Below are 24,262 nucleotides of genomic sequence, written 5' to 3' on the forward strand. Positions count from 1 at the left end.
AGATCTGGGAGCATCGATGGTTCCTTCATTTCCGTTTAATCAATCTTCATAAGAAATGGATAAAGGAGAGACATGCCAATATAAATCGTTCGTTTCGATCTGCTTTTCCCCTCTTTGATTTCTTTCATTTCTTTCATTTCCCTGAGATCCACTTCTCCCTCGACTTCTCCTCTACTTCTCCCTCTTAATACTCACTTCTTCCATCCCTCGCTTCTCTTCCCCCCCCCTCTCTCTCATTCTTTAGCCACTTCGTAGTATTTCTTGCATTCTTCCCAGCTTCGAATCCCGCTTCTCCGGCGGATTCTCATTGTTTGATTGGTGTCTGGATTCTCTCCTTTTCCCACGGTCCTGCAAGTCTGGTACGTCCACTCTTTTGCACTTTATCTATCTAGTTCGCCCGGTTTGGTACCACGGTTGAAAGAAAAGAAAAAGAAAAAAATCAATAAAGAAAAAAAAATATCAAAAAATCATTTATCAACCCACCACCCCGGACAATCCCCTTGTCGATTGAGGATCCCCCCGACTAACATTCTCCCCTTCTCCATTTCTCAGTCGGATTGGTTCTGTTCAGACAACTCCATCACATCCAGTCATCATGGTCCGCATCACTTCGTCTCTGTTGCTGGCCGCATTGGCTACCTCGGTCTGGGCCGGCAGTGCTCCCAAGTGTAATTCCGACAAGCAATGCCCGGAGAAATTCCCTTGCTGCTCTCGTGAGTTTTCTGTGTAATCACCTCCTCCCGTTCAGCATTGACCGGTCTTTAGAATACGGCGAGTGTGGAACTGGTGGCTACTGTCTCGGCGGCTGTGACCCTCTGGCCTCCTTCTCCGTCGACTCCTGCGCCCCCGAACCCGTCTGCAAGAGCACCACCTACAAGTGGGACAACCTCGACAATGCCGGCCTCAACACCAAGTACCTGGGCGATGCCTCCAAGACCGATTGGACCTACAGCGGCTTCCCCGAGGTGAAGGACGGCAACCTGTACATCAACATGCCCAAGAACAGCGTCGGCACCCTCTTCGCCAACAACCACTACGTCTGGTACGGAAAGATCTCCGCCAAGATCAAGAGCAGCCGTGGCGCCGGTGTCGTCACGGGCTTCATCTTCCTGTCCGACTCCAAGGATGAGATTGACCTGGAGTTTGTCGGCTCCGATCTGCGGAACGTCCAGACCAACTACTACTTCCAGGGAATTTTGGACTGTAAGTATACGCATTCAACCATCATGGCAAATCACTCATGCCTTGTTTCTTTAGACGAAAACGGAGGCAAATCGCCTGTCGACAATACCTACGCCGATTGGCACGAATACGAGATCGACTGGAAGCCCGAGGCCATCACCTGGTCCGTCGACGGCAAGGTGGTCCGCACCCTCAAGCGCGACGAAACCTGGAATGACAAGACCAAGCGCTACGACTACCCGCAGACGCCCTCCCGCATGCAGCTCTCGCTCTGGCCCGCCGGCCAGGCCAGCAACGCCGAAGGCACCAAGGAGTGGGCCGGCGGTGAGATCGACTGGGACCACGAGGACATCAAGAAGCACGGCAAGTACTCGGCCGCCTTCGGGCCCATCACCGTCGAGTGCTACGACCCGCCCAAGGACGCCGACCAGCAGGGCGACAAGGCGTACATCTTCACCGACGACAAGGGCATCGAGAGCTCCATCCGCATGACCAACAACAACACCGTGCTCGCCTCGCTCGGCGCCACCGGTCTCGACATGGACGTCGGCTCCAAGTCCTCCGCCTCGCCCTCCGAGTCCAATTCCGCCTCCAGCTCCCCGACCAACACCGTTCCCGAGAATCACGGTGGCTCGGGCAACGAGCCGGGAAGCAACAGCGGCGGCGGTAGCAGCGGCGGTAGCTCCGACGGCGGGGATGAGGATTCCTCCAGCGGATCAAGCCCCGGATTCAGCCAAGACGGCAGCGACAGCAGCAACGACAGCGGCAGTGGCACCAACGGCTCCAGCGGAGCAGCCTCGCAGAACGAGCGCGTCCTGCGCGGATCCTTCTTCGCCGTGTTGGTCGCCGTTGTCGTGATGATCACTCTGTGAAAAGCTTGACACTTCCTCATCTCTTTCAGCTTTTCCCGTGAATATTTTTTTTTTCTTCTTTACCCCGGCACTCAGCCCTGTATGATTTCGACAACTTCACTTCTCATGGCCATCTCCCGGGAGAAGCCACCTTTTTTGCTTTACATTTTCTTCCCTTCGTTCTATACCAACCATTTTAACTAATCAATATTTGATTGGATGTTTTTTTGATGTGATTATATGATTCGGCGCAGGATTGGCCGTGGCGGACAGACGGATTACCTACTTAATATGTTTGCTTTTGGGTGGCAGATAGTGGACGGACGTTAATATGTATGCTAGTGGATGTCAGTTAATACCCTGAATGAGTATTCCTCATGAGAACATTGCGCATAGTTGATCTAGTAGGCAAGCCATACTAACAGTAGTGCTTACATCTACAGTAGATCTACGGATAGAAAGAAGTAAATACGATGATCAAGTGGGTACGATAGACAAACAGGTCCACTGATCGATCGATCGACCTACCCATACAAAGGATACAATACATTTCTTTACCTTACCATTCTCCATCAATCAAAATCAAGATCAAGATAAATTGTAAAAACTAGATTATTCCTGACGGTTCTTCTGTTGCAGCGTTGGCGTTCATCAATGCGGGATCAATCCATCCGTCCATCCATCCGTCAATATCATTATGCGTTCGCATTTTGTTTGTGCTTCACGTGGGGGTGGTGTACTTTGTATACTTACTAAGTAAGTAGTAAGTATGTGAGTTTAGGTGTATCAAACGCTGAGTACGGTGTCTACTGCAGAATGTATGCTCCCTGCCTGCCTGCATGGAACTACCGTAGAACACCTGGAACAATCATGTTCTGGCTGGGCTTCTATGCGGGTGGGGATGTGTCTGTCCCTGCATACATACATGTGCAGACGTTTGTAGTTTAGAATAGAGGAATAATAGATCCTTAACTCTTTAGGCTTCTAGTTCGTGCGTGCTTTTCAGTGTAGCATATTGTGTAAAATAAAGCAAGGAATCTATACAGCAGTATGTAGCTCCCAACTTGACATCAACAGTGATGATACAAGTGACTAGTGAAGTGACCGATTTAGTATATGTTATATGTTTTATCATCGTCTGTTTCTGCTTCTATTCTACTCTACTCTAGTCTATTCTCCTTCTCTGGTTTTCTGCGATATTCCAATTGCGTGCTTCCTTTATGGGTGGGTGTGTTTACTTCAGGATTGCAGTTGTTGCTTTGAGTTCTACATGCGTTTACATGTGGTTTGCTTCTGGTATAGGTCTAGATTCTGCTCCGCTGGATAGTATATCTATCTATTTTCTAGAAGTATATGTAGAGTAGCTCGCTTTGCTTCAGCTTCAACTGTGACTGTGCTCAATTGGTCTTGATACCATCATACTACTACTCCTACTATCTATCTACCCTTCCACACAGCACCCCAGAGAGATATACCAAGCTCAGCCAAGCACTGCCAGAAGAGGGAAAAAGAGAATGTGCCAATACACAGCAACCCACCACCCCACCTGCACCCACACCTCCTTCCACCTCTACGTCTTCTGCCGGCGCATCCTGCACGAGCTCAACCGCATCAACGACCCCACTCAATGCGAGGCTTTCGACCTCCCTTTTGATCCGCCGGATTGTGAGCCCAGGATGGGCGTTAATGTTGTTAGTGTTGGGGTGGGGGGGAGGGGGAGGTGTCCTTTTTGTTTTTGATTTCGCCTTTTCTTTAGAGGGGAATGAGTGGAATGGGAGGGAGGGACAATATAGAGAGTGGAGGGAGTTGGAGGGGATAGATGGGTTGGGTTAGAATGTATTATACACCTTTTTAGACTGTGTTAGAGTGGTTGGGTTATAGACTTGATTAACTGGATATCAGGGTATACTTAAGAGTAGTAAGAATATCAGATGTAGTTGATAATACCCACACTTATATGCAAAAGGCCCAAAACAGACGCCAAGATATCCCTGTTAGTTTACTGTAGCTGCCGTCGATCGCGTCCTTCTACCCCGTACAGTGACATCCATACTCATAATGTAGGTCCTCCAACTCACAATGCGAATACAAAAGCTCCCTATCCTTCAATTTCCACGCGTTCACAAACTAGGTTCTCAATCCGTACGAACCATAACAGACTATCAACATCCACCAACCACCCACCCCAACAACGATCTCTTCAACTACACATCCGGAAGATGGATGTACGTCTTCCCCCACATTCACAATATCTTGACACTAAACTAATAACTAAATACAGCTACAACGAACAACCCCGCCTCCTAGAACGCACCCTCCCCTTCAACATCCCCGCTCTTAAAAATGTCATCGCCGCAGCATCCAACCGCCCTTCCACCTCCATAACAAGCCTATCCAAACTCTCCGAAGGCGGCTTCAACCGAATCATCCAAGCGACTTTCAAAGATGGCCGTTCCGTCCTCGCGAGACTCCCATACCCATCCACCCAACCAGAACACTACACTGTGTCCAGCGAAGTAGCCACGCTAGCCTATCTCCGCCAACACGGGTTCCCCACGCCAGAAGTATACGCGTGGTGTGCTAATAAAGAGAACCCCGTTGGAGCGGAGTATATCATTATGGAGAAGATGGAGGGTATCCCTCTTGGGGAGGTTTGGTATTCGATGACGCCGAAGGAGATGCATAAGGTTATGCGGCAGGTTGTGGAGTTGGAGACACGACTCATGGCGCTAGACTTTCCCGCGTGCGGGAGTATTTACTTTCGTAGTGAACTACCAGCAGAGGAGATGTTTCCCTTGTCAGGGGAGTTTTGTATAGGGCCAATGGCACATTATAGTTGGTGGCGTGGGGAGAGGGGCGATTTGGATATTGATAGGGGGCCTTGTGTGTATCCTTCAGAAGACGATCGTATAATTAGTATTAACAACAGCAGGGCCATCACCAACCGACATATTCCGCGCAGTCGGCGAGCGAGAATTAACATGGACAAAACTCCACGCAAAAGCCCGCCAACCTTTTGAACGACTCTACAGAGAAATCCACCAGTTTTCCAAAATCTCCCCCGACAGCCACATCAAAAACCTCACCGACTATCTCAAGTTGGCACCCCATCTCGGCTTCCAACCCGGAACACCCCTAAACAGACCCGTCCTACGCCATCCCGATCTCCAACCAAACAACATCCTCATCTCCGACACACACGAGATTATCGGGCTGATAGACTGGCAACACAGCAGCATCCTCCCCCTCGGCCTCGCAGCTAGCATGCCAAAGCATTTCCAAAACTACGGTGACCCGGAGTCTGATTGTCTCAGAAAGCCTCAGACTGATTTTCCGTCTGGCTATGACTCTCTATCCCAGTCAGAGCAGGTAGTAGTTCGAGAGACTCTCCATAAAAGACTAATCCACTTCCTGTACGCGGCTTTCACAAATCGCTTCAATAACGAGCATTACGATGCGATCTTTGACTCCGCTGCTATCCTCCGCCAACGACTGCTTGAAAGCGCGGGTGCACCCTGGGAAGGAGACTCTGTTTCTCTTCGAGCGGAGTTGATCAATACTATCCACGCCTGGCGAGAATTGACTCCATTATCATACTCCGAAAAAGATATCCAAGACACACTGTCCCTCCACGCCCAACACCAAGAAGCAGACGCCGCAATGGACCACATGCGCCAGATCCTAAACATCGACATCCAAGGATGGGTCCCGAACGAGGAGTACCCCGCCGCGAGGGATAAGGCAAGTGAAATAAAGGCTAGAATGCTCGAAGCCGCTGAGACTCCTGAAGAGGTTACTGAGATTGGGGAACAGTTTCCGTTTGATGATTTCGATGAGGGGGGGTTGATTTTTACCTCTTTCCTCAGGGCCTCTCGTCAAAATCTTAAAGCTTGACTTTAATCTTAACATTAAGCTTGAACTTAACCCTAACCAATCAACCTTTGACCACCTGCGGAGCACAAGCAGCTATGTATCTAGAAGCTGGGATACGAGTAAAAGTAAGATGAGGTCCTTTACACAGTTACACCCCACGCCCCGAATGTATAAATAGAAAAAGAAAAGAGAAAAAAACCATAACATAACCAAAGAAATACCGAATCAAGTCATAATATCACATCGTCAATGCCCCCCACACCCACACTCCCCCCCCTCCAAAGACCTCTTCAAGAAATCCACCCCAAATGACCTCTTGAAATCCCCATGATACCGATCCAGCCCCTCCGTGCGCACATTCTCGTCCAGCTCGCCCATCCAGCTCGCGCTGAGATCGGCGGCCTTGGCGCGCAGCTTGTCGGTGACGTCCTCCAGGCTGAGGTCGAGGTAGTTGGCTAAAAAGGAACCGACGTCGGTGTTTTCGTTGTTGCCGACGAGCGGCCAGGCGTCTTTTGTGGAGGAGGCGTAGATGTTTACGTCGACGCCTTTTTCAATTCTGTTAGTATATCTTGGGTGTATATGTGTATAGAAAGAAAGGGGGTAAGGGAAGGATGAAGAAGGATGAAGGAGGGAAATACCAGAATGTCCATGCGTAGCCCAGCCAATCTGAGCCCGTCGGCTGATGATATCCGCAAACACGTAGTCATGCTCATAAGGCAGATCCGGGTCGACGAGGACGTCTACCTCTGCGTCTGTAGCGTCCATCACGCCTAGGTCCTTCTCTAGGATGTCCCGCGCGTACTGGCGGGCGTCGCTCTTGTTGCTGCCCAGATACTTCTTCAGTTTATTCCCGGCATACTCCGATGAATGGCTCGCGTTGGCAAGCACACCCGGCAGCCACAGATACTCCGGATACGAGTCATGCAGCTGGCGCGCAGCAGCCAGACCGCCCGTTTCGTGGTCCGACGTGCTGACGAGCACCGTCGGGGTGGACTCCTTCTCGATGAAATCCAGCACAGCTGCGAAGGTCCGATCATACGCCATGACTTCATGCACCTGCGCCGCGGGATCATTGCCGTGACCTGCGTGATCGATGCGCGATCCCTCGATCAGAATGAAGAACCCCTGCTCGCTGTCCTTGGTCGCCTGGCTGAGTGTCCTGAGCGCCGTGCGCGCCGTCTCCTCCAGCGACGGATACACGTCGTTCTGGCCGCGGCGGTCGATCTCAAACGGGATGTCGCCCTGCGCGAGCAGACCCAGCAGCGGGAGTTTAGCCTCGGCGCCGCCCTCGAGGGCATCGAAGCCTTTCCTGTCATCGAAGTAGTTGAACCCGCCCTTCTTGGCCTCCTCCACTAGATTGCGGTCGTCGCCGCGACAGCTCCCCTCCGTCGAGTTCGGCAGGAAGTGGCACCGTCCGCCGCCGATAATCAAATCCACCACACGGCCAAGCGGATGCTCGCCAATCTCCTGCTCCGCAATACGATCTTCCGACTTGCGGGTGTTGACATGCGAAGCGAAACAAGCAGGCGTTGCGTCCGTGATGCGAGTCGTCACCACCAGACCCGTCTTATACCCCGCCAGAGAAGCCGCCTCGAGGACGGTCCCACACGGCGAATGATCAGGGAGCACGGAGATAGCGCCATTGTAGCTTTTGGACCCGCACGAGAAAGCCGTAGCGCCAGCCGCGGAGTCCGTCACGAGGCTGGAGCTGGAGCGCGTGCGCGAGGTGCCAATGATGTGGTCGTCCAGCACGAGGGTGTTATCGACCGGGAGACCCTCCGTGAACTGGCGGAAGTTCCGCGTCATGGTTAGACTGGTGGGGCCCATTCCGTCGGAGACCATGAAGATCAGGTTGCGTTTGCCGGTGGGCTTGCCGCCGGGGCCCCATGGTGCTTTGGAGCCGCTGCTGCGGCTGGCCTGGTGCTGGGAGACAACGGCTAGGACGATGACGGCGATGGTGGCGAGTAACGACCAGGTGAAGAGGCCGACATCTTTCCAGAAGGACCAGCCGCGGCGTGGTTGATGCCGGTTGGGGAGGTGTTCGCCTGTGAGGAGCGCATCTTCCTCTTCGGCGGTCCTGATTGAGGACCGTTCGGATGAGGGGCGCGCCAGGAGGGGCTCTTCTCGCGCCATTATTCTGAATTGGACTCAAAGAGAGGGAGAATAAACATCAAGATACGGTCTAGTCTAGAATGGCCTCCCCCGGTCTCGATGGAGGAAAGGAGCAGAGACGAAACGCCGTCAAGTCAGATTGGAGGTGCCTGGGCTGACTAACCTGTTTGGTCGCCCCTGGGCTTGGCAATACGTCACGTTCACCTGGTCGAACTGTTCTACTATGGGCAAACATTGTGGATGAGAAAGATTATACATATCGTACATAGTATGAGTATAGAACATTATAGCCACATCAATCCTAGTGATTCAGGTGATATATAATGGAAACTACCGCGCCTCCCACCCATTCCACCCAATAGGTATCATAGCAGCCGCCACCTCAGAAACACCTCTCTCCGTAGCCAGCAGATTAAACTGCGCCGCAGCATTCCGCGTATCCAACACATCCACCCTGATCCCCAGAGAATTGATCCGTCTCTTCGTCTCAGGTGACAGCGGCATAACATGCTCGCCCATTCCGATGATCAGGATATCTATAAAATCAGCACGAGTCCAGAAATGGCCAAGTCAAGGGGAAAAAAAAAGGGTAAAGAAAGAGAAAGAAAGAGAAGAAAGAACTCACCAGGCCGCGGCCATACAACCCCCAAAACCCCCCAAACGCTCTCATCCAACTCAAACTGTCCCTTCCCATTGACCATGCCCGCCTTCTCCCTCTTCTCCCCTTCCTTACCACTCCCACCCTCACTCCCACCCTTACCACCGGTAGAGGTAGAAGCAACCGCCCTCCAAGGCCTCCAAGTAAACACCTCCCCACCCACAAGCAACACCCCATCGCCCTTGGTAACCTTCAACCCACTATTCAAATGGAACCCGGAATCCAAGCACGCATCCACAGCCGTCGTCGGCACAGGGATACTACCCAGCACGTCGAGCGCCGCGAAGTCCGTCTGCGTGTCTTCGGTGGATTCGGGTCCGCGGTCGTGGTTGGCGGGTTTGGAGCCGTGCGCGCGCGGAATCATGCGGACGGGGGTTTGGGAGTGGGTGCTGTTCAGGCGGTGGGGGATGACCGAGGGGGTGGTTCGGGGGTAAAGGGGGAGGTGGTGGTTCGGGTGAGGGGGGTGGTGAGGGCTGAGCGTGTGCTGGGTGTTATGGTGCGGCGGAGGGCGCGGAGGAGTTGGGGTGATGGGGGATGCATTTTCTTTCTCTTTTTGTTTCTTTGGTGGATTGATTGGCGGTGTAGTGTGTATAGAAGGTAAGCGATCGTTTCAGTTGTGTTACGGAATGGGGTTCTGTAGATCAAGCTCGTGGAATCAAGTTGCAGTGTAGTGGATATGGAGAGAAGAGAAGATGAAAACGTAGTGTTGCAGCGATCCAGACCAACAAACGTAATTTCTCTTGCCTTATTAATAAGGCATACCCTAGCTCCACCACCCAAAGCTCCATAACCAATGAACAGCCGCTCAATACTAACTGCATCATCCACCTATCTATATCCAGATCTGAGTCCACTGCTACCTACCTCAGCTGGTTCTCTCTTGACGGTTTCAGTCTGATTGTCGAGACATATTCTGCAATTCGCTCAGGCTTGCTAGAGGTTCATCGTTTATAAACTAGGCATCTCATATGGTTTTCTCGAATTGCTTTGAACCTACGTAACGGACTACAGAGAGAGGAAGAAGTTGCAAGTCTGATAATATTACTGTATAATAGTGAGCTACCGACATCGCTAGTCAACCTATATAAATATGCAATTCATAAGATCATTGATTGTGCGATGGTCTAAATATTTTATCAACCAAACCTGCGACCGCCCGTCCCATGAGATAATGGCATGCAAATCGTAACCCGGATGAAACGCCCCCGAATGAATCAAAGAAAAAAAGGGAAGAAAAGGAACGGAAAGGAAAGGAAAGGAAAGGATAAGAAATGGGGATAAGAGTAAGTGGGAACCCGAGAATAATGATAATAATGATGATTTCACCCCATCATTCTAAATGTGATCCATATACCTTGGAAATACGGAAGAGATCACTCAAATTGGCGCGAGCCAACCCGGACACACGTCCTCGATCAGTGTCTCTCCGCATCGACAGGCCGACCTACGGGCTGGCCTTGCGCTTGACGCGCCGCGGCTGAATGGGCGTTGCCGTTCCGGTCCTCGTCGGACTGGCTCGAGCTGTCGTCCTGCATGCCTGCGGCAGATGCACTCCGCAGGCGCTGGGCGCGATCCTGCAGCACCTGGGCCTCGGCAGCCGCTTTCTGGGCGCGGATCTGCTTCCGCCACATGCTGGCGTAGCGTCCTTTCATCGCCAGCAGCTGGTCATGGGTCCCGCTTTCGACCACGCGCCCCTCGTGCAGAACGAGGATCTGGTCCGCGGTGGTGATGGTGCTCAGCCGGTGCGCAATCACCAGCATGGTCCGACCGCGAGACAGCGTGGACAGTGCCCGTTGGATATGTTCCTCGGTCTCGGTGTCCAGCGCGGCCGTCGCCTCATCCAGCAGGATGATCCGCGGGTTCTTGATGATCGTGCGGGCGATGGCCACCCGCTGTTTCTCACCACCCGACAGACGCAGCCCGCGTTCCCCGACCTTGGTGTTGTACCCGTCGGGGAAGGACATGATCTTGTCATGGATGCTGGCCGCCCGGCAAGCTTCGTAGATCTCCTCATCCGAGGCGTTTTGGTTCGCGTATTTCAAGTTGTACATCAAGGTCTCGTTGAACAGCACGGTATCCTGCGGCACGACACCAATGTGTTTGCGGATGGAATCGATCGTCAAACCTTGCACGTCGTGCCCGTCGACACGGATACGCCCCCCTTCCGCATTGTAGAACCGGAACAGTAAACGGAAGACTGTGGACTTTCCACCGCCCGACTCGCCCACCAACGCAGTCGTTGTCCCGGGCTGACAGTGGAAGGTCAGTTTGTTGAGTGCAGGCTTTCGGGAATCGTACGCGAACTCGACGTCCTCGAAGGTGATGTCGCCCTTGCACAGCGGCAGAGGCTTGGCATATGGGCTGTCGACCACCGTCGGCTGCTCCCGGAACAGCTCCAGCAAGCGCTCAGAGTTGATCAGGGCCGACTGGATGGAGCGGTAGAAGGTACCGAAGAAGTTCAAGGGCCCCTGCAACTGTGCCATGTACGTCAGAAGGGAGACGAACTGGCCCACGTCCCGCTGGCCCAGGGACACCTGATACGCGGCGATAAAGCATGCGATTAGCAGGCCCATCATGAAGACGGTATTCTGAGATGTGTTCATCAGATTCAGCGAGAACAGGACGTGGTACTCGGCTTTCTGGAAGTCCGACACCGCCCCCCGGTATCGCCCAAACTCGTAATCTTCGGCATTGAAGTACTTGACGGTCTCGTACGAGACCATAGAATCGTTCCTGAAGAAAAGTAAGCACTTCTGCAGCGGTAGCAAGGAAACGATCCAAAAAAAAAGAAAAAAAAAAAAAAACCTACTTCACGGCATCCTCCTGTCTCGACGCATTGACCATCTGGCGTCGAATCTCGGCTCTCCACTGCGCCATGCGCACAGTCACATAGAGGTAGCAGAAGGTCACGATGGTGACGACCAGCGCATAGTAGGCATCGAGAGCGATCAACAGAAAGACAATGGCGACGCAGAGGTCGATCAACATGGGAACCACCTGGAACGTAACCTGTTCGAGGAAGGTGTTGATGGAGCTTCCCTTGCTCAGGGCGGACAGAACTTCGCCCGTCTTCTTGCCCAGGTGGAAATCGAGACTGAGACCGTGCACATGTTCGAAAGCGGCCGTGGACAGCTCCATGTAAGAATACTGGCTCACCGGGATCCAGAGACTCGAGCGCAGCGATCCAATGAGGCCCTGGTTGCCTTGCAACCACCGATAAAGGATATATAGGCAAATTTCATACCAGGGGACGCGGAAGTCACCATCGTTCTTGGATAGGATGTTGGTGATGACCCCGACCTGGTACGGGACGAGCACGTTGACCACGCGCTGGAGGATGATCAGCACAAAACAAATTACCACGACGATCTGCAGCCGTCGGGATTTGGAGGGCCAGAGGTATGGGAAAAACAACGAGTAGCCGCTGAGATACTCCCACCAGCTGGTCGACGGAACCGAGGTGGGTCGGACCCAGGGGTCGGCGGGTTTGGACGACTGCTGGTGGCCGTGAGCGCCATTGGTGGCACCATAGTGGTCACCGTGCTCTGCCCGGGATGAGTCCAGCAAGCCCGTGGTTTCGTGGGAACCGTTGGCGAGATTGCGAGCGGCCTTGCGCCCGTGGGTCTTGACCTTGATCGCGCTGCACATATACAGCAGGGCCACGACCAGCAGGATCATAAGCCGGACGGCATTGGACACAACCTCCATGGACTCCCATCCCGTCATGCCGTGACGAAGACGTCCGCCGGCGGGATTACCCACGACGGGCTCGCGGTGAGCGCCTGTGTATAGGGAAAACGAAACCCCTAGGATCGCTAGTTCGACCGGGATTGCCACTAGCCAGGAAACAAACTGGGGAAAAGTCGGTGAGGGATTGGTATCCAATAATGAGATTAAGATGATCGCATAATCAAAGAAGGATCCCACAACGTATATCTTTTGAGCAGATTAGATTAGCCAGAACATTGGCGCCTCTCTCCCAGGGCCATCCCGAGGGTGGAGTCGTCACTCACCACGACGGATTGACCGCACCACCAGTGCTCATCCCTGGCCACCATCACGTGGGTGATGTTAATGGCCGCATCGGCGACAATGGTCACTAAGACCCCTGCCGACAGCCATTTGAACAATAGCTTAGTGGCCCGCGAGAACTGGTGCGCGGGTTTTGCCACCGCGGCCGAACTCCTTGCACGCTTGGGCAGCGGTCTCCCGCCAGGGCCGGTCCGGGTGCCCGTAGAGCTTTTGTTGACATTTTTGGCCGTGAGGATCGAGTTTGCGATAAAGGACGAAACGAAGACGAGGAGGAGCAGGATGGGGAATCCGGTGCGGAGGTACTCCAACAGTTCCCGGGTAGCGTGATGAGAGTCCATGATGCGCGGACCTCACCCACAAAAGATCAGAACCAGAGTCAAACCAAAACCATCCAAGTTATTTCCATGACAGGGTGGGCGACCGCTTTTGTTCCGGGTTAGACCGAGAGACACGGGAAGTGTGGCGAGGCGGTAGGGATCGAGAACGAACGGCGAACTGGTATGAAAAACGACCGAGCGAGTGTCGATCGAAGGGAGGGTCGGGAGTTGGGACTTGGTGGACAGATCGGCAAGACACGTGGGACAGGACCACTTTCTTGATATGCTTGTATATGAAAGTGGAAAAAGAAAAGAAAAGAGAGAAGAAACGAAGAAGGAAAAAAAAAAAAAAAAAAAAAAAAAAAAGAGGGAAGAAAAAAGAAGGGGAGAAGAAGAATGAGAGCGTTATCTAAGACAAGCCAGGGTAAAAGGGCACTATACAAAGGTCAATGCAGGGAAACTATGGTATCGGTACCGCAGACCACGCGCGCATTGAACACAGGGCTATACCAGGAGAAAACTTCCGAATCACAATGACGAAACGAGAGGGAGAAAAAAAAATGCAATTAACAAGAAGAAAATAAAAGAAAGAAAGAAAGAAAAACGAAGATGAAAAGGAAAAGAGGAGAGAGAGAAGCACGACGTTGGGAGAATCCGCTTCAAGGTAGGTGAATAGTATGAGAGAGGAATTAATACGGGATGAAGGGAGGGATGGAAGAGGGGAAGGAAGGGGAGGAGAACAAGGACCAAAAGAGCAACAAGATGATGAGGAAAGATGCGAGTAGAGGAAGAAAGAGAGAAGAGAAAGAAAGAGAGAGAGAGAGAGAGAGAGAGAGAGGAAAGAAGAGAGACAGAAATGTCGGAGGCGAAGAGGAAAGGATCGTTGGGATACCAATCGATCAGAGAGACGGAGAGAGAGAGAATCAAGAGAATGACGGTGTGGATGCGGAAAGAATCGAGAACCAGAAACGGACTAGAGCTAGACTAGTTTGACCCAAAGAACTGCCAGTTGCTGCAGTGGATTAGAATATTCTTTACCAGGGAAGTGGAATCGACTGATCCAGTCCCAGTCCGGAGGCGAATATTAATAACCGATTCTTATAAGTAGACACTACCCTGGGAACCATTTATATTATTTGCTTGATTCGATTGATTCGATCAATTCATAGAGATAAAAGAATAGATAAAAGAAAGAGAGAAAGAAAGAAGAAAGAAGAAAGAAGAAAGAGAATAACAGGAATCAAGAAAGCAGATATAAAGAAACAAGTACTAACCAAGTGACTAAACCCAACAAGGTCATCTGTCCATCAAACTTACCGGTCAAGAGAATCGGCCTTCATTTTTCCCCGATCGAATCCCCACTCGGAGGTTTTTAACCTTTCTTGTTTGGATTGTGATGGAGGAGGAATGAACTCATCAGGAGGATCATTTCCTCTCTTTCATCATTATGTTGAGCATGTTTCCCTTTTATTTCGATCTTTTCCCTGCCCCTCCTTCACTCCGTAGTTCGTACTATACTCCACTATCATACTAGACCATTTCGTCAGCCATGCAGGATGAACCATGGATAGATCAAACTACATCCCGAGAGGTCAATGCATGTGGCCGTTGAGAGCATTCTTTCGGATGGAAACAAACTGGAGGTCATGTACCTGACGCTGACTGGATTGTGAAAAGAGGTCTATGCTCAATCTTTCCAGGGGTGGATGGCCTCTTTGGTTTCCTGATTTGACTGATATTAATAGTGATTTGCAATTCATTTCCATTTTCATAGTTATCATTTCTATGCTTACCCCCTGTTTTTCTTTGTCATGTCCAGGTGAGGGATGTGAATCCATTCCAACCTCAAGCAAATAACAAATTATATATATAGTACAGGAGGGGTCCGGGAGAGGAGGGGGGAAAAAGGCTGGACTGATGACCTTGACCTCGAACGGTGGGGAACACCCGACCCTGGACTGGGGCTAGGTTTGATACCCGTTCGAGAGCTTCGATCATGAATGGACCCTCTTTATGTTCTTGGACGAATTGAGCGACAAGCCTAAATTGGAGCTACCAATGTTCCCCATGAGGTTGTACGGGACGGGTAGTTACTGTGTGACTCGACCAGACGGTCGAGGGAGTGGACGTTGGAGTCGGGGTAGGGAGAGGTACAGGAGGTTGGAGGTACCTAGTAGGACTATGGCCCCTCCAGTCCGATCAATACTGGATGATCGATTCGTTGGCTTGATTGGATGGTGCAGACCGGGGTAGTTGACTGTTTGCTGGGCTGGGGCTATATTCTTTCTCCATCACACACATCATTCAATCATCCCATATTCTATGATTGGAAGTGTTAACCCGATGGATTAATAAGATGGTATTATTGAAGTTTTATGAATCCACCTGCAGTTCCCCTCCAATCGATCCCGAGGGCACTTAGCGCCCTTCACAGGGTTATCGGTGGCTGAAAAGTAACTCAGCGCCAGGGGCACCACAAACCCTTGTTTGGACTTGGTGGCAATTATCATATCATATCATATTATCTTATAATATATTATAATACTATACTATGTTATATGATATTATTTGTTCGCATAATGATCTTGTTCTATATCTTAACAAGAAAAATCATCCCAATATCATTTCGCCTGAGACATCAGGCCCCCATCGGTATGGGATGGATCCATCACCAGACCTGGGGAATGCATCCAAAGGGAGAGACAGAGACCAGGGACTCAGGTCTGGCCTCGAGTCGGTAAGGAAGGTAAGGTACGGTAATCCACTCCCTCGAACCCTGTTAAGTTTGTCTCTCTGAGTCTCTCCGAGTCTCCATCCATCCTCCCAGGTCCACCCCCTTTAGGTTTAGCCTGTCCCACTTGGAAGTCCCGAGTGACCGGATGATCTAAAACAGCAAAACCATGGTTGCTGTATTACCAAACACTCGATCTGGGGTCGATCCATACTCTCTACCCTACCCTACTTATACAGGCATCATCCATCTCAATTCTCCAGACTTGATCATTCGGGCTTCTTCTCCATCGTAGGCTTATTGGTGCTTTTTCTGCAGAATGAGGCTGGCATCCCTACTTTCCAGGCAATCCATTCCTTCTTGGGTATGGTCCCCCTCGGGGATGTATGTATGCATCCATCATTATGTCTGACAATTTACCCTTACAGAATCAATACCGCTCAAGCGCACGGGCGCTACTGCTTGCACACCGCCTGGGAAGAAAACATAAAAAAGAATGAACCACATGCATGCATGCCATTGCCCGTTCCTTTTTCCCTCAACTCTTTATTCAACCCGATTACCTGGTTGTTGCATTCGGACAGGTCTCCAATCAGGCTATCTCTCGATTCTACGGAGTATATTATATGGATATATATCATATCGATAGATAGATAAAGATAATAAAAAAAGTAAAAAAAAAAAAAACCATGAAAGAAAAATTGGTCGATCACCTGAGGCCATAACAGATCCCCGTTGGTGATCGATCTATCAACTTTCGATCCATCAGCTGGACAGGTCCAAAATTGAAACAACGAACCATTCTGATGCCCTAGACAAGGACTGGGGTAGATGGGTTGGTTTGCCGTTTTGAGATCTGAGTTGGTTGGATTGAGTCCTTGATTGATACTTATACTCTTGGCTCAGTATGGGTTGTCTTGGAGTATGAGTATACATATCTCTCCATCAATGATCAGCTAGTAATACTAATCGTGAAAATGATGGGAATTTATGAAATGAATTATACTTCTTCATGATTCTTATTAAATGATAATTGAGTATATACTATATCCTATACACTATGTACGAGGTATAGAGTTAAGTTCAAACTCATGTTTCCAGTACAGTAGTGTACATACTGGATGACTGACTAATTATGCACTAACACTCCACCTCCGGCTTCGCTCCGCCCAGACTTTCTTCCCCTTCCATCACAATCACAACCTCCACTCTTCCATCCCAAACAATCCCCCATTTGGATCTTCTTTATGCCGTACCTCCACACATGTTTATCGTTTGATTGATTGATTGATTTGGGTTCTCAAATCATGGACCCTCGGGTTCAATCGGGCTAGGTGGAGGTCTTCCCTCCGTTGGATGAAATCATGTCCGATCTGTCGCGACTACCCCGAGGGAGCTCGTCATCATCGCCGGCTCCTCCTCCCCCCCCTCCACCAGCTCCCCTCCACCAAGGCCATCGTTATTCCAACCGCGCGGCCAATGCTCTGGCTAGATTCGCCCAACCGTTCTTTTCCGGGTCCAGACCTCCAAGCCCGCAGACTCTCCCCGGAAGTCGTGCAGACTTGGCGGTTGCTCCCCGGTTTACTACTAGGTCCAAGTCCTTGTATAGTCCACCCCCTCTTCTTCTCCCCCTCCCCCCCCCTCCCTCCTTTATTCCCCCCTTTTTGATTCTTCCATCCCCGCCTGTCAATTCAGCTCGGATCCCTCTATCGCATTACCCCGCTTGTTCCGATGGGATGGTTGTTTTGGGAAAGAGGGAGATAGAGGGAGACGGTGCCTGGTGGGCTTCCTTCTCTTCATTATTATTCCCCTTACTTGTCTTTTTCAACCCATGATGAAATGGAAATTCAATTGGTTCAACCCTACACATGCATGTCGACGATGATCTGCAATTCTCCGTCGCTTAAGCCTCGAAAAGAATGACAAGATAAAGAAGCAAACTAAAAACAAAAACAAGCGTGCATCTCTAACGTTCCGATCAGGCCGGGAGCGTCCCAAACCGTTACGCATAAGACGGGAATCCCCATAGCCGCGGTGGATATTTCCCCTCAGCGGACACATGCAGTCATCGGGGGGAAAGAAATCCTCAAGACCATTCGGGTCTCTCCCGACCATCTGTCCGAAGAGTTTAACCTTCGCAACACGATCATCAGTTATGCTTCCACCCACCATGGTGGGAGCGCGCTCTCCGCGCGGCATAAGGACCAGCTGACGGTACGCGATGTCAAGTGGTCACATGGGCATTATGACCAGATCATCGCCACGGCCGTTGCCAATGGGCGCATTGTCCTCTATGATCTGCATCGACCGGGCCTAGAATTCTGTCGGTTCCAGGGCCACAGTCGCCAGGTCCACCGGCTCGCATTCAATCCGCATCACCCGCAGTGGCTGCTGTCCGGCAGTCAGGACTCATCCACCCGCCTGTGGGACCTGCGCATGCCCTCGACGGAGCGCGGGGTCCCCGTCTGCGGCAGCAAAGAGCACTACATGGGGAACAGTGACGCCATCCGCGACATCCGGTGGTCCCCCAGCGAAGGGTTCGCGTTTGCCACGGCGACCGACAGCGGCGCCATCCAGCTGTGGGATTCGCGCAAGAACAGTGCCCCGCTGCTGCGCATTACCGCCCACGACCGCCCGTGCTTCTCCGTGGATTGGCACCCGGACGGGAAGCACATCATCAGCGGCGGCGCCGATCGGCAGGTCAAGGTTTGGGACTTTTCGTCGTCCGCGGAGCGGAGACAGAAGCCGACCTTCCAGTTTCGAACCCCCCAGGCGGTCCTCAACGTGCGATGGCGACCCCCGTCCTGGGACCGGGAGCCCGAGGGGAACGGCGACTGGCAGTCGTCCCAAGTCGTGACCTCGTATGACAAGGAGGATCCCCGCATCCACCTGTGGGATCTGCGACGACCGTACATCCCCTTTCGAGAATTCGACCGCTACGAGTCGCATGCGGCCGATCTTCTGTGGCACTCAAAAGACCTGCTGTGGACCGCCGGTGAATCGGGGTCCTTCACGCAGACGGATGTTCGATATGCCCCGCACATCATCAATCAGCGACCGACCTGCTCCGTGGCCTGGAGTCCGAGCGGTGAGGTCCTGGCCTTCGTCCAGAAACGCCCGGCCCGACGGGCCCTGGGTCTCAGTGCCACCGAATTTGTGGGCCAGGCGGAGGAGGAGAACAGCAGCGGCGAGGTCTTCAGTCAGAGCCCCGCCGACGATTCGCCCGACGAACCGTCGTTCACCGTGGTCAACCACCGACACAGCAAGTCTACCGGTGCCAGGCCATCCAAATCCTTGGACAACACTCCACCGGGCGTCGCGGAGTTCTTCCCGATCCTGTCTTTGGAGAAGACCCTGGCGAAGGTAAAGCCCCCCGGTCCCCGGCAGTTGGGCGCAATTGGAGGCATCCTGGGTGCCACCATGGATCGGGGAACATTCCGGTATCTGGCCCGAAACTACGCCTCGCTCTTCACGGACACCGGTAACGCCCGCACCGACCCGGCACGATCTCTACTGGAGTCACTCGATCACAATGCAGGTTGCGCCGAGGATGTCTCCCTGGTCAAACTGGCCCAGACGTGGCAGGTCATCCGAATGGCAGTCGCGGAAGAACTCCGAATGAGAGCCCAGGAACAGCGCCAAAATCCCGAGAAGGCGACGCGTGCGGCAAAGAAGAGACTCTCCAAAGAAGAACCGGGGGCCGAGAAGACACGCACCACAGAAGATGGCAAGCTCGAGAAGATGAAGAGTCGGTTTTTCAAGGGGACCCGGGAGATTGGAGCGTCCAAGCTCTCCCTTGCCGACACCGAAAGCGCCTCGAACATGACGACGCCGCTTGCACAGCCTTTGCCCGATTCCCCGATTGGCACCTCAGAGAGCTCCGCCTCCCACATGACGTCTCTGAATGATCCGACTGACATCCAACCGCTTCCGCCATCGCTCCTCAGCTCACGGTTTGGCACCATGGAGTCGAACGAGTCCTCGTCCATGTCGGAACTCGGTACCGGTGCACAGGAGCATGGGTTCGTTGCCCCAGATCGTCTATCACCTGGCTCCGCTCGCATGGCCATGTCCCAGGCGTTCGAGGACGAGCAAAGATCAGCCCCGCGGGCGATCACCGGTCGAGCCGACTGGCGTGCCTTGGATACCTACCCCGCCCGTGCAGACGACAACGAGGATGAAGCAGCCGTCCATGACTACAAGTCATTCCCGAAGAAGGCACTCTCGCTCGAATCCCACGGAGATGCCCCGAAAGCCGCCGAATTTCGTCGCCACGGGTCATCGGACAGTTTCCCGATGTTCTCCGCGTCGACGGGGAGTTCGCACCCGTCTCGGAATTTGGCCACTTCGTTTTCTTCCGCGAATAGGCTGCATGATGTCGCCGAGGATGAGGCCTCTGACGAGGAAGTGGACCGTCAGGCCCCTAGCGAGGTTTCGTTTCGGGCTCGGGAGGCCTCCCTTCTCGGCAGGGACGCAGTCCAAGGCAAAGACGCCCCTACAAATGGGGAATCCCCGGTTGACAGCCACTCCGATGCGGAACACGTGCACCTTGAGCGGCCGTCGAGCCCTCTACCGCTGTTGAAAGAATCGAGTCCTTTGCAGACCCCCAGCCGGGAAGAAAGTCCTAGCCTCGCTGCGCAGACCATACCCGACAGCCTGTTGGGGGTGACCATCCCCATCAAACCTGATGGATCGGGAAACAAACCATGGAGTGCCGAAGCATTGCTGAAGCAAGCCATCCGGTACTGTCACAGCAGCACTCGTGTCGATACCCAGTCGGCCGCCCATTTTCTCCAGAAACTGCGGGAACTCTTCCAAGATTGCGAGGAGATCATCCCCAGCCACGAGAGCGAGCTCCTATTCAAAGCATACAACGAGGACCTCCAGCGCCAGTCGATGTACATCGAGGCCGCCGAGCTCCGCCTGCTCTGCGTGCCGTCATACCCAGCCGTGTACGAGTACGCGCAGACAGACACCTACATGAACGTATACTGCTTCACCTGTAAACGTCCATACGAGAACCCCAGACCCGACAACCGCCGCTGCCACCGATGCCAGACGCCACAGGAACCCTGCGCCATCTGTATGAGCCTGGACCCACCCCCAGAGTGGGTGCTAGAACAGTCCGAGCCATCTACATTCCCACCCCACGGCGTAAGCACAGATCCATCATCATCAAGCAACATATCGCTCAAAACAGAGCCCATCCCTGCATCCGAAATGAACCACCTAGCAGGCTTCGACTCGGTCCGCCCCAAAGGCTCCACCCTCTGGACCTGGTGCCAAGGCTGCGGCCACGGCGGCCACATGGCCTGCATCCACACCTGGCTGAAGGACACCACCATCAGCGAAGGCGGCTGCGCCACCCCAGGCTGCGCCCACGACTGCGGGCCCGGGCCCCGCCGAGACCACAACCGCCGCATCCTCCAAGAAGAGTCCAAGCGCCGCGACTCCGTCGGCCGCAAATCCGGCACCGGCTTCGTCAAGCGCGACCCGTGGGCAAAGGGCGAGAGCAAGGCCGTTGAGAAAGTGCGCGGCATGTTAGGTGCCCAGACTACTGCATCGGGCGCCAGCTCGTCGGCGAATAGTGCTGCGCCGAGCACGACTTCTAATCTGATGTCGCCGAAGAAGGTCCGCTTGGTAACGCCTAGTGAGCAGGGACGGCGGCGGGGCACGCCGTCGAGGTCGAGTATAGGGGGGAGCAGTACTGTGAGTGGGTAGCCTTTACCTTGAGTATGGGTAAGGAGGGGGGTGAAGATGTCAAATTTCTGTTTCCTTTTCCTTGATGTTGTTTGCATGGCAGCTTGTTGTTTGGTTTAGTGTAGTTTCGTTAGTTTAGCATGAGATGGCGTACTAGGCTTAGGCCGTTGAGAATTTTTATACCTATACCATGATGGAAATTTGAGTTAACATGTTCCCTTACCTGTCTGTATGTATACTCTACTCTAACAGATATACTTTATCATCCTACAACCTATAATCCCTACCAATCAACGGCTCATCCACAAGCAAGCAACCGAGCAAGCAAGTAAGCCGGTTTAGCTAGTGCGAAAGTAGATTACAAAAATCTTATATAAGTAGTACTGATTAAAAGCCGACATACAAATGCAAGTGACATTATTGCTCGCTAGATATATAGATATAGACAGACACAGACTATTCATATGTTCATTGAGTAAGAGCAAAGAAACCGAAAGAAACGAAAACGGATAGAAAGATCCAGATACTCAGATAACACGGCGCTCTTTCTCCTCTGGAAAGATGAAGAAGATAAAAAGGCCAATCCCGGAAACTAGTCCAACCAACTCATTCGGGTGATACCTAATACCTAGATACCCAGTCACACCACGCTTGAAGAGTATTGAAATCATGTCACCACGACTGAAGTGGGGTGTTTCAAGAGAAAGGTAGGAAGGAAAGAAGGAAAGAAGGAAAGAAGGAAAGAAGGAAGGAAGGAAGGAAAGAAGGAAGGAAGGAAGGAAAGAAGGAGCGAGGGTAGAAGCGAAGGTAGAAGGTAGATGAAGATATGAAGTTATGAGTTTAAAATCGCCTCTTCTTCTTAGCCGGCGCTTTACTCTTCATTTCTAGCTGTCTTTTCAGCTCCTCTCGCTTCCGGTCTGCTTTTTCCTGCTCTGTTTCTGGTTCTGGTTCTGCTTTGGGGGGAGTTTGTGGTTGGTGTTTCTTCGAGGATGTGGATGGAGACTCCGTTTTCGTTTTCGAAGTTGGTTTTGGTGGTGATGCTGGTGATGATGATGCTGTATGATGGTGGTGATGAGTCGGAGAAGAGCGTGGTTCTGCTGATCGGGAGGCCCTGCCGCCAATGACGCCAAGCTTGCTGTGTTGAGTGGTCTTTTTCGAAGGTGAATTCGGAGCTGGTGGAGAAGAAGGCTTCTGCTGTTCTTTCTTCCTGCCGCCGATGACGCCCAGTCCGGATTTGGGATGTGTCTTGGTTTCTGGAGATTTGGGCTTTGGCGGTTGTCGACGAGAAGAGGGTGCGTCGAGATCAGAGGCAGAGTCCGTTTCGTCGTCTGAGTGGGTGGCGTTGGAGGAGGGGTGGGATGGTTTGTTACTTTTGGTGGTGGCCGAAGGTTGTGTTGATGGCTCTGGTGAAGCTGGCTTGCGGTGTCTTCTTCCCCCGATTACTCCGAGGCTTCTGGTGGCCTTTGTCGGGTGGGTTGGCTGAGGTGGAGGCTTTTTCGCGGGCTCTTTGATATTCTCGTCGGTTTCTTCTTCGTCTGTAGAGTCAGATGGTTTTCTACCTGCCTCTCTTGACTGTTTGAGTCGAGGGGGCGTCTCTTGTCTCTGGGATTTGGTTTAGTATCAAGCTTCGAGAATGAATAGACGGGCTTACCTCAAACTCATCCTCGGTTTCTGTACCAGCGTCGGTCTCGGTGGCGTCGTCTTCTTTGACGTCCTTCGTTTCAACGTCTTTGTCGCGCGTATTGTGCGTAGGCACTGCAAGTGGGCTGTCGTGTGTGCCAACCTGCTCCCACCACGCGTCCGGAGGCGGGTCCAAACCTTCAAATGACCCTGTACTGCTGGCACCGGTAAATGCTTTCACGATATTGGCAGCAAAGCCCAGATCGGGCGACGACTTGCTGATCTCTTCACGCCACGCTTGCTCATCAAACGGCGCAACGCCTTTGATATACCTAGCAGCCTGCGACAGCGTGGTTCCCTTGCGGCCTGTCCGCAAGCCCGACGTACCTGGGAATATCGTACCGAGGTCGATCCCCATGGTTTCAATCTTGTCGAATAGCTTTCCAAGGACCCAGTCCTTTTTGTGGAGCTGCTCTATCAGGGCTTGCTGACGCGCTTCCCAGTCAGCCTCGGCCATGACCAACGGAAGGAGAAGTTGGCTTGTTGAGGCTGACGGAGACTCTTTTGATAAGCGTAGTGTCCATTTGAGAGGCTCAAGTGGAGCAGGTAGTTCCGTGTAGGTGATTAGCTCTAGGGAGTCTCCGCTCGATTGATGATTGAGGGCTGCGCTGCTTCCAGCCTCGCCGTGGAGTGCGTCGCGTATCTTCTGCAGCAAGACTCCAAACTGCTCGACGTCTTCACTGGGATCGATGGTTGTATTTTCATCGTTGGCTCTCCGTAAGATGGCCTGACGGCTTAGCTGTTCGGCCCATACATTTGTGAGATCAGTCATGTAGATCTCGTATGTATAAGCGGTCGAGATGAATTTGTAGAGGAGAGGAGGCGTTTTCTCATCATTTGAGAGACGAAGTCTCTCCCATGTTGTCGTCATATCTACTATCCCCCTTCTTTCTGAGCAAAGTGGATGGTTGAAGGTGAGTTCGTCACCACGAACTGATATCAGCCTGGAGCCTGACAGTAGGCGGCAGACGGGGGCCTACACGTGCTCAAACAGGGTAGGTAAGCCGAGCGTCTGACTTGCCGCCTTCGGGTGGGTCGAGGCCCCATCGAACTTCTATCTTTCATCATACGGCGATCGGCCTTCCATCAATCGCAGCGCAACGGCTTCACATAACTCGTCACGTTT

At 52.5% G+C, this 24,262-nt stretch overlaps 8 protein-coding genes across 8 annotated transcripts; 4 read left to right on the forward strand and 4 right to left on the reverse strand.

Moving 5' to 3' along the window:
• The first annotated feature begins 123 nt into the window (after positions 1-123).
• Positions 124-2,396, forward strand: utr2 (putative cell wall glucanase (Utr2)). Its single transcript, XM_024834895.1, has 4 exons — positions 124-359; positions 553-713; positions 766-1,203; positions 1,258-2,396. The coding sequence occupies exons 2-4, from the start codon at positions 596-598 to the stop codon at positions 2,052-2,054; spliced, it is 1,353 nt and encodes a 450-aa protein (XP_024695097.1). The 5' UTR covers positions 124-359; positions 553-595; the 3' UTR covers positions 2,055-2,396.
• A 1,696-nt stretch (positions 2,397-4,092) lies between these two features.
• Positions 4,093-5,927, forward strand: P168DRAFT_265157 (phosphotransferase family protein; the record flags this gene model as incomplete). The annotated part of the gene is made up of 3 exons (XM_024834896.1): positions 4,093-4,258; positions 4,315-4,916; positions 4,966-5,927. The coding sequence occupies exons 1-3, from the start codon at positions 4,113-4,115 to the stop codon at positions 5,925-5,927; spliced, it is 1,710 nt and encodes a 569-aa protein (XP_024695098.1). The 5' UTR covers positions 4,093-4,112.
• On the reverse strand, positions 5,903-8,132 carry P168DRAFT_288448 (alkaline phosphatase). Its single transcript, XM_024836788.1, has 2 exons — positions 6,545-8,132; positions 5,903-6,451 (listed from the first exon to the last, which is right to left on the reverse strand). The coding sequence occupies exons 1-2, from the start codon at positions 8,037-8,039 to the stop codon at positions 6,153-6,155; spliced, it is 1,794 nt and encodes a 597-aa protein (XP_024695099.1). The 5' UTR covers positions 8,040-8,132; the 3' UTR covers positions 5,903-6,152.
• Positions 8,133-8,262: 130 nt separating this feature from the next.
• P168DRAFT_113180 (uncharacterized protein) lies at positions 8,263-9,368 on the reverse strand. Its single transcript, XM_024832568.1, has 2 exons — positions 8,644-9,368; positions 8,263-8,554 (listed from the first exon to the last, which is right to left on the reverse strand). The coding sequence occupies exons 1-2, from the start codon at positions 9,038-9,040 to the stop codon at positions 8,349-8,351; spliced, it is 603 nt and encodes a 200-aa protein (XP_024695100.1). The 5' UTR covers positions 9,041-9,368; the 3' UTR covers positions 8,263-8,348.
• Positions 9,369-9,773: 405 nt separating this feature from the next.
• Positions 9,774-13,371, reverse strand: hmt1 (putative vacuolar ABC heavy metal transporter (Hmt1)). The gene is made up of 3 exons (XM_024839301.1): positions 12,690-13,371; positions 11,486-12,612; positions 9,774-11,409 (listed from the first exon to the last, which is right to left on the reverse strand). Exons 1-3 carry the CDS (start codon positions 13,044-13,046, stop codon positions 10,092-10,094), a joined length of 2,802 nt encoding a protein of 933 aa, XP_024695101.1. The 5' UTR covers positions 13,047-13,371; the 3' UTR covers positions 9,774-10,091.
• A 22-nt stretch (positions 13,372-13,393) lies between these two features.
• On the forward strand, positions 13,394-14,154 carry P168DRAFT_288451 (uncharacterized protein). Its single transcript, XM_024836789.1, has one exon. It carries the CDS (start codon positions 13,725-13,727, stop codon positions 14,016-14,018), a length of 294 nt encoding a protein of 97 aa, XP_024695102.1. The 5' UTR covers positions 13,394-13,724; the 3' UTR covers positions 14,019-14,154.
• A 2,822-nt stretch (positions 14,155-16,976) lies between these two features.
• P168DRAFT_325370 (WD repeat protein) lies at positions 16,977-21,639 on the forward strand. The gene is made up of 2 exons (XM_024840990.1): positions 16,977-17,359; positions 17,739-21,639. The coding sequence occupies exons 1-2, from the start codon at positions 17,121-17,123 to the stop codon at positions 21,475-21,477; spliced, it is 3,978 nt and encodes a 1,325-aa protein (XP_024695103.1). The 5' UTR covers positions 16,977-17,120; the 3' UTR covers positions 21,478-21,639.
• A 240-nt stretch (positions 21,640-21,879) lies between these two features.
• Positions 21,880-24,039, reverse strand: P168DRAFT_325371 (uncharacterized protein). Its single transcript, XM_024840991.1, has 2 exons — positions 23,108-24,039; positions 21,880-23,058 (listed from the first exon to the last, which is right to left on the reverse strand). Exons 1-2 carry the CDS (start codon positions 24,005-24,007, stop codon positions 22,297-22,299), a joined length of 1,662 nt encoding a protein of 553 aa, XP_024695104.1. The 5' UTR covers positions 24,008-24,039; the 3' UTR covers positions 21,880-22,296.
• Between the last annotated feature and the right edge of the window lie 223 nt (positions 24,040-24,262).

This window comes from Aspergillus campestris (assembly GCF_002847485.1).
Source record: "Aspergillus campestris IBT 28561 chromosome Unknown P168scaffold_3, whole genome shotgun sequence".
In the NCBI taxonomy this organism is placed as follows: domain Eukaryota; kingdom Fungi; phylum Ascomycota; class Eurotiomycetes; order Eurotiales; family Aspergillaceae; genus Aspergillus; species Aspergillus campestris.